We start from the raw sequence: 9,255 nt of genomic DNA, 5'->3' as shown, positions 1-9,255 counted from the left end.
GTACAAAGTATTAGATAAATTTCAGTAAGTGTGTTCAATACTTTTTCACTGTGCCATTCCACATTATTTTGATTTATTTGTATGCATGGATCACTTGGGTTGTTACCGACATCTGGTGAAAATTTCATGTCATTAGCACCTTTAGTAATATACTGTATTTACTGAGACAAATGGTGACGTGTTCAATACTTATTTTACCCGCTATGTTCTTATACGTGCAGATCAATGTTGCACTGGGTTATCTTTGAGTTATCTTTAATGAATCAATGAAGTAATGATTAAATGCATTTGCAACTATACTAGCATTGTCATATAATTTATTATCTATGTTTAATTCTATTGGACTTGTTTTTGTTATTGACTAATTGAACATAGAACGGCAACTGACGTGCCTCTGCCAAATATTGCCAGGCTTTGTTCTGATACAATGTCACAGGAATATGATCTGGAAAACCACTTCTGCCTTTTTTTAAACACTGGTTTACACAAACATCAGCTAAATCATTCAAATCAGGTGTATTGGTTTAGAACCTCTAAGACACTGAAGACAGTGAGGGCAAAGTCTGGACACCCCAGCTGTATCTGTTTTTAGTCCTTACTTCTACAACCACTGTTACTGTTACTGAACTAAATGAAATAAATCCATGGCTTTAATGATTTGCCTAGACTCCGCTACATAAATTAATTTTGTGAGAATTTCCCATTTAACCAAAAGATTGTTAAATGTCACAGAGGTACAGACAGTGGACGAGATGAATAAGTGTGGCTGTGAGTCAAATGGAGCAAGATCCATGGATTTAGTGCGACAGTGTCAGTGAAAACAACACTACAGTAAAACTGACATCCCGCTTTGTAAGTCAGGGCAAGAGCAGTGGCAGCTTTGTCCATGTGCGATTTATTTGCAGTATTGGACGTGGAGTGGATCTCTTCTGGGCTCTGACTGCACCTGGGGTAGCTGCATGACACTAAAGGCTGGGTCAAAGGGCAAGATTGTAAAAGAGTCGGACGATTTTCAAAGACTGATTAAAAATCATGGATCTACCAGGTTTGGTCCTACAAAAACAAAAAAAAGGTCAACAATTGTACCCAAAAGGTACTTTTATTGGGAAAGTACTGTAAGTACAGAGAAGGACCCTTGGGGTGATTTACTGTGGACCTACAGTGGTACAAAATCATTGATCAGCGCAAATGGTACAAGATTGTACCAGTAGGAGTCAGTGTTGGGTGCGGTATTTCCTGTGTGTGGTGTACAGACAGATTTTGTTCATTAATACTCAGTTGTCAGACATGAACTCACGCAAGAAGACTTCTTATAATCTTGCGAGAATTCAGATGTCAGAGGAAAAATCTCACGTGATCTTCAGCGAGATGCGAGTTCAGAGTACATAAATAGTTGAGATGAGGAAGAAACTATGTTGATCGTTTGTGGACAAATTTTAACAGAAAAAAATATTCAAAATGAATTCTACAACATCCAGTGGACTTTCTGGTGAGTCATGACGGTTTTTTATGTATTCTGTATTTTGGACTCCCCTCTGTGTTTACGTCACCTTGCTTTCTGAGCCCCGTTTCAGAAAGCAGGATAAGTGGAGATCCTGAGTAAGTTCTGAGGTACCTATTGTGCATATCCTGAGTTGTTGGTTTCAGAAAGCCAGATAACAGTTATTCTGAGTTAACTTATCCCCACAACTTAAGGCCCCCACATACTCTAGCGCACATCGGTCCGCGGAGGTCCGCGCGTACTGGAGGCAGACGCAATGCGGTCTCGAAGCGGACATCTGCTGACTGATCCGCGCAGAGACCAATTTTTTACATCTGCAGTGCGCACAGTACACACATGTACTGTTCTTGGTGTCACACCCAGAACAGTACATGCCACTGTGCGCACTGCGGACTGTGCGCACAGTGCGCACAGTGCAATTTACAATGCAATAAACAGATAAAAAAATGTATACAAAAAGAGCAAATGCAATGTTTTTGATGAAACATAAACTGTGTAAATAACCATTAWAACAATCTGTATATTCTCACTTCCTAAAATAATTACTTGACATTTTTTGGCAAAACGAATAAAATAATAAATCAATAAATCTCATTTGTTCAAATGTTTGTTTACTTAAAAACTAGAAAAAAGTGATTATTTTAGGAAAGTGTTGATATGTGAACATAATGTAATAAAGTGCATTGTACCAATATATCCTCGAGCCCGCGCCCAAAACAGCCTTCTTGGTTCTCCAGGACCAAAACTGTGAAAGTGTGCAGGGCTGACAGGTTTTATGTCAATAGGGACCTCATCAGCCAGAAGTTTATTAAGGCCACCTTTTGCATTCTCTGTCAGGACTGGTTTACTGTGAAACAAACAAATATAAAAATCAGAAATTAAGAATAATTTTACAGTGAGTCATTCCACCAGCAAGAATGGAAAAATACTACAAAAAACAAGACAACATGGCTGATTGAATCTACAAAACTTGTTCTGGCACTGAAGATACCAATCAACTGGGATCAATTTCAATATGTGTGTTAAAGCTGCAGTCTGTTACTTTTTAAAATATATATTTTTGACTTATTTGTTAAAACTGTCACTATGTCCTGACAGATTGATATTAGACAAATAATCTCTGGAAAAAAAAAGTCCTCTGGCTCCTCCCGGTGGTCCTTTTGCCCTCTGTTAAAACCTCTCCGACCCGGAGACTGAACAGCCAATCAAAATCGAGGTTTGTCTCATGAACGGAATCAGAGTGGGCGTGTCACAAGAGTGGGCGTGTCAAAAGCATAAACACTGTGCTACAAGGCCTACATGATGGTATCCTTAGATCTGCTGGATCTCTTTACAGCCTGACCCTGACCCCAACACACTAAGGTTAACCAGGAGAAATGTGACCCAAGTAGGGTTCTCCAGAAAAAGTGGTGCCGTACAGTAACGACCCTTTTGTTCTTGTCCAATGAGGTGGTGCAGTACGGTATCGCCGCTTTTTTGCTTGTCCAGTCAGGTGTGTCCCTTTAACAAAGTCCGTCAAATCAGGTGTGTCGCTTTAGAATCGCCTTTCCCACTCGTCCGCACTCGTCCACAGAGACCCCTACTTGCATGAATGCGCTGCTCTTGCCCATCCTCCCTGTCCCTGTCAGCAGCGCGCATCCTCGGCCGCGCACGTTCTCAACAGCTGTGGCAAATGGCGGATAAACAACAAACACCTGGATTGGCACCTGTTCTGAAACCCAACACAGGGAAACAGAAGAAGACCCAGGAAGAAATCCAAGTTGAAAAGAATGAATTAGATAAAGCAAGACGACATGTTATGATAAATGCCAACGTTAGTAGCTAACCCATTTAACCTCAGTAAGCTACTGTTCATATTTACCTACATATAGTTATCTTGACTTATTCTGTTGTGGATCAGAATTAAAAGCAGTTAGATATGTTGAAATTACTGTGTGCACTACCTCTGTCGAAAATAAAAAAATAAATAAAATACAATGAGGCCTGGTCAACATTAGCGCTTAGCCTGTCAGCTAATTGCTCTACTGCTGTTTGTCCAGGCTGATATTAGTCATGTTTGTATTTAGTGTTGTTCACGTTTGATTTTTAACACCAGCATGAAAACGTGTGCTAGTTCTACAGAATATATGCTGTTGCTGATTACTTTTTGTTCAGAAATATAGTATATATTCATGCTAAATTATTGTCCCAGAGGTTTTACAACTACAGAAAATTTTGTGTTTATTTTTTCATCAGTCTGATAAGAGAAAACACATCAAATAGTGGGCTAGTTAGATAGTGGGTCATGAGGACCAGAATTTAGAACCACTGCAGTTAAGGGTTTTTTTCACTATCTGGAGCATCAGAAAATGTTTAATGGGGGAAATGTTTAAAATCATTAAGAAACTATCCATGTTGGAATAGAAATTATGTTTTAGTTTATGTTTGTTAAAAGACATCAACACAGACACTTATGTATTCATCACAAGTTATATCATCATCATCACAATAATAAGCAGTTATTGCACATCAGACAGGTTTTCCTGATATTTTGCTGCCAACAAGTTTTCTTCCTCCTCAGGATGTAATTCATTGTGATCAAAATTTCTAAAACATTTTCTACTTTATGCTCTTTCAACAGGTCAAACCGTCCCAGACATGAAGGCACGTGAAGGAATCATCTTTCAGCTCTAATCACAATGTTCATGTATTTACCTGTGCAAATAATAATAATAATAATAATAAAATAACAATTTTACCCATTTGCCAAACAAAGCATGTATTTAATCCAGTGAAGTTCATTGTGCCTATATATCTGATAAATCTTTAAAAACTTTTCTCTTTTACTATACAAAGTTACTTTAGGTCTCTTCAGACATACTGGACATGTTTCAATATATTGCTACAAGAGACAAAATAACAGTCTATTAAAAAAAGAAAAGTTTTAAGAGCACATTTTTTAAGATGTTAGTTCTTGTTTTAGTGTTTGTCATTGCATGTCTAGCACTGACCCAGTGATTTATCATGATTCCTAATGTAAGTTTGTGTTTTGTAATTGATCAAAAGATAATTCAGTAATGTTCAATGGTAAAGTGATGCTTTAGTTCTAACTAATAAGCAGTTACCAAAAACTAAAACCATTTAACACTTTATTGAAGAATATTTACCAAAATTCTAATAGAAATAATAATTTAAATAGGAAAATCTTTTATACATGGCAAGACAGTTTTAAAAAATGTATAGCCTCAAGGAAATAAATCCACTTTATTGTCCATGAAGAGGTTTAAAACAGTCCTGGAAGTCTACACTCGCAGCCTTGATGCGTGGAAGGTAGGGTTGAGATGCAGATGTCTTGCTGAGGTTCTCAGGACCTGAAGCCACTCTGCTGCATCTCCCACGTGGCCTGCGTGATTTTCCAGCACACAGCTTCCCTGTCCATCAGCTGGTAGATGACGTTCTGTTTGGAGCCCATTGATTGTCAAAAACTAGCTGCATAGCATAAAGATAAAATGTCACACTGTGCAAAGCAAGAGCTGAAAAATACTAATACACAGGCTTGTCATGTTGCTGAAATCATAAACKGTATCTAACAATACACAATGCTAATCTGCAGCTATGGTGTTATGTTAGCTTGATAGCTATTTATAACTCATAAAGAGTGCAACATAATTTACATGTAACATTATGACAAAAGGAGCACTTGTGTAGATAAAGTATGGGCAAGACATGATAGTTAAAAATATATTGTTGATGGTTTATTCTTACCTGTGACGGGTGCTTAGCTCTGAGCTCTGTGTTACGTTACGGTCTGCACTCTTGCTGTTTACAAGCATGCGCGCAGCGCGCTCCTGGCTGAGGGTACTGCTGTGGGGGAGGAGCTTAGGAAGGTGGGCTGAGAGCAGGGGGGAGGGACTTGAAGGTTGTATCTCTTCAAAAATTTTCTAAGTTCTGGGCTTTCAAGAAACTACATACTGCAACTTTAATGTCATATTGTTTGTGTAAACATAAAGATGCAGGGAGTTCTAACTTTTCAGGAGTAGGAGGCTATTTAGAAAAATTAGACGGCTGACCATTTATAGGGAGGTCAACCAAGAGGGGTCTGGGGGTCCTCCCCCTGAAAACAAATTTATATTGTAGAGCATCAATTTGCATTATTTTATTTTGTTTTGTTAACTGATTTATTGATTTTATTGTGTTTGTTTTATTGTGGTTTTTATTATTGACTTTTGTAAGGTGACCTTGAGTTTTGAAAGGCGCGTGTAAATAAAATGCATCATTATTATTATAATTTTTTACCAGCAATGCATTTTCTTGGCATTTGGCACAAGACTACAAGAGATTTTTAAGAGTCCAAAATCTTCTGTATTTTGGAATCCCTTGTGCGTTTACATTACCTTGCTGTCTGATTGGCTACACATCACATTCAACATATAAATCACAGTAGGAGATAATGTGTTCTGGCTGATATACTTACAAATAATAGGAAACTTTAAAACCCAATTCTACCTGAGATAACGGTGGATAAGCTCCTCAATGGTGAGCAGGTCCTCAGGCTGAGGGACCACTGGCATGGGAAACTGGTGCTGCAGGGGGCTTGGTTGCAGCACCTGGAAGGATGCCTGACAAATCAGTATAGGCTGCCCGTGCTGGATGGCTTTTACAGAGCGAACAGCGAAACTGCGGCCATCTCGTGTGTGGTCCACCTGGTACAGCACGGAAACCTTAGGGTCCCCTAAAAACCCACACAAGCAGTGAAAAAAACTTTTATATACTTGTTACTAGTTGTACAATAAACATGCAATTGTATAGTTTGTAAATAAATTTAAAGGCAACACAACCTTTAATGCCAGAGTTTCAGACTAAGACTATCATATAATAAAAAAATAGTGGCTGTGTCTCAATTTGTGGGTTGCAGCTGACATAGACCGCGGCGGATGTTGGCTGCAGTCTACATGGGCTGTAGGCCGCTCGTGCCAGATGCATAAACGGCTGTGAAACTTGACAGTCTAGTCTACAGAAGACGTACGTTTGCGTGACCACGTGCTGCCTGATTACCATGGTGATACGTTTTATATCACATCGCTTCAGTTGGTATAACTTCATAAAATTCAGTTTTAATAGAAAAACGTTACAAATAAATAAATAAATAATCATTAATTTGGGTTTAGCTCCAGTATCAGTACTTGAAACTGCATTTTATTTAACACCTCATTACAACAAAAGCTTCTTCAGGTAAGTTGTTTAACTTACATAAAATTCCTGACTCCATAATAAAAAAATAAATAAAAATCTGCCGTAAAATAAAATTACTTTGCCGTCTTTGTTTTTCTGTTTGATTTGCTGACGGCGCAATAAATTCTGGGATACCATCGGCCATGTAGGATACTCAAGCTAGGTTTATTGTTGACATGTTGTGCCGGGCGCGCGCCAAAAGTGACACAATCAAATTTTCCACTCCCCTGTGCGTTGGCCCCGTGCAGTGTCCTGGTGTGTGGTCGTGCACCCCCGAATTTTTGTAACTCTGCAAAGGTTGCGCACGATTTGCGCACCATTCAAATAACATGTGTCTGTCAAGCTTTTGCTGTCCTACATTTTCACAAGTAATAAAGTCTACTGCCACGTGTACGCACAGCCTGTGCGGAGTTACAAAATTTCGGAAGTGCACGACCATGTGCTGGGACACTGCACGGGGCCCAACACTCAGGGGCAGGGACAACACGATTGTGTCACTTTTGGTGCACGCCCCCTCGTACCTGGCACGACACGTCAACTATAAATAAACCTAGCTTACCTCAGCCTTAAGATGCAGCCGAAGTTTTTGGGGTTTTGTCAGCCACAGGAGTAGGGGCTGACAAATTGGGGCAGCCTACGTGGGGTAGTGATGACATCAGCTGCAAGCCATGAATTGAAACACAGACAGTGAATAATTAGCCATTTTAGTCAAATTTAGTTAATGAGGTTACACAGAATCTCATGCACAGTACACAGACGCCTTTCATAATGATGGGCAATAAAGTTTAAATAAATTGCACAATAGTATTCAGTATTAAAAATAGAGAAAAAACATACGTTGATCTGTCAAAATTCTTTATATATTTTTATTGAGAATTACTATAAACATTGTCCATGTTTATAAAATGCATTTGACCCAGCAAAAGAAGCAGAGGTGTGCCTGTGATTTTCAAATCAGGGTTAGTTGAATCTGTGGAGAAACCAACTCATTCATCAAATAACTGCGGCCTCGCAGTCATGAAAAGATTCACAAAAATATAGCTTCCAGTCAGCTAGTCTTACCTGCTCGTACAAAGTAACAGTGGATGGAGTGAGCGTAGAAGTTGTCACTGATGGATTTGGCTGCAGCCACCAAAGCCTGACCAATTATCTGACCCCCAAACAAGCGCTGAGTGCGGGGTACCCAGTGTTGTGTCCCCCTGAGGAAAGTTAGAAACTTCTGAAACAAACACTTGACTTTATTAAGTTAATCTAATCAGAGTTAAAACTAAACTTTGATGGCTGTGATGTTTTTATTTACTATATTTAATAAAATTGTCATTTATTTTACCATGTGACTGTTAAAAAAATAACTAAAAAGTGGATTTTAATTCTGAATTCCATTTTTTAGCTTTAAAAGTGTCCCTGACCACTGAACAAGAGAAACACAAAAATGGCCACCCCTTGCGAGAATTTCAGCAACCTTTAAGGATGGGGCTAGGTGTTGTAGTATTATGCATGCTTAGGTACTGTCATAAAGGCAAAAGACCATCAGTATCACATACAACACCTAAACTCAGCAACGGAGTCAAAGGTTTTGTTAATTGTTATGATTATTTGAAATGGCAGTTTAAATAACATGACATTAGGTGAGTATTATGCCACATTCATTTATATTTCATTAAAAACTTGACCTTTTCAGTTTTTATCTGATAGAAAATAATTCATGAATGCAATATGTAAAACTACAGAACTACAAGTTATTTAAAGATTCAGTGGTGTTTACCCTACCATTATGAAGCAGTCTTTTGTGCTATGCATGTTTGTGCAGTTAGATTATCAAGCACTTTCAAGGAATTTATACAGAAATAAGCACTTTCCAAACCTTTAAAACACTTTAAAATTTAAGATTTTTTCAAGGATTTCAAGCACCAGTACAAACCCTGAAACTTGCAGAGAACAGTGCAAAAACAATTATATTTTTTATTCATAAGGATTAGATGTGTGTGAACACTAATACTGAATGTCATATTACAAAATGGAAATTCTGATGTTGCAGAGGTCTTCAACACTGTTCCTCGTGACCTACTGTCATGCACATTTTAGTGATGTGCAGATCGATACTGAGATATCAATACTACTGATACCAGAACTTTATGCTCTAGAAGCAATACAAAAATTAAAATAGATACTTTGATACTTTAGTTATTTCACATAATGTATATCACTAACAGGAAACTAGTGGAAAAATAACTAAACTATTCAAATCTTGTCTAAATCATGTGATTGGAGGGAACTACTTTTTCTTCCGCTTCGGTGATGCATAAACACAGTGGCATGTGCTCAGTCAGTCACTCAGTCTGTAGATGGTCATTTTAACATAAAATCTGCTTTGTCTGACTGTAACTAAATTCTAGATGAGGGGTTCCCAAACTTTTTCATGCCATGCCCCCACAAAAAAGCATTAGCTCTGACCAGGGACCTTCTTGCAAACCCAAAACAATGCTACAAAATATACAAAGTAACAACTTTTAAAATATTTTTTCTCACTTTTATTCACTATT

At 38.2% G+C, this 9,255-nt stretch overlaps 1 protein-coding gene and 1 long non-coding RNA gene across 2 annotated transcripts in view; both read right to left on the bottom strand.

Annotated features, from left to right (window-relative positions):
• Window positions 1-9,255, bottom strand: part of acot8 (acyl-CoA thioesterase 8) — a 27,977-nt gene that overhangs the window by 6,251 nt on the left and 12,471 nt on the right. The window contains exons 2-4 of the mRNA XM_014023704.1: window positions 7,775-7,911; window positions 5,987-6,212; window positions 2,191-2,348 (exon numbers count right to left, since the gene is read on the bottom strand). Coding sequence (XP_013879158.1) covers window positions 2,191-2,348; window positions 5,987-6,212; window positions 7,775-7,911 — 521 coding nt within the window. The remainder of the gene's footprint in view (window positions 1-2,190; window positions 2,349-5,986; window positions 6,213-7,774; window positions 7,912-9,255) is intronic.
• LOC106528519 (uncharacterized) lies at window positions 4,475-5,626 on the bottom strand. The gene is made up of 2 exons (XR_001311517.1): window positions 5,246-5,626; window positions 4,475-4,969 (listed from the first exon to the last, which is right to left on the bottom strand). It is a non-coding gene; the product is annotated as an uncharacterized LOC106528519 (long non-coding RNA).

Source organism: Austrofundulus limnaeus, unplaced genomic scaffold, assembly GCF_001266775.1.
Source record: "Austrofundulus limnaeus strain Quisiro unplaced genomic scaffold, Austrofundulus_limnaeus-1.0 Scaffold387, whole genome shotgun sequence".
NCBI lineage: Eukaryota > Metazoa > Chordata > Actinopteri > Cyprinodontiformes > Rivulidae > Austrofundulus > Austrofundulus limnaeus.
This window is presented reverse-complemented; position numbering and strand designations above follow the sequence as displayed.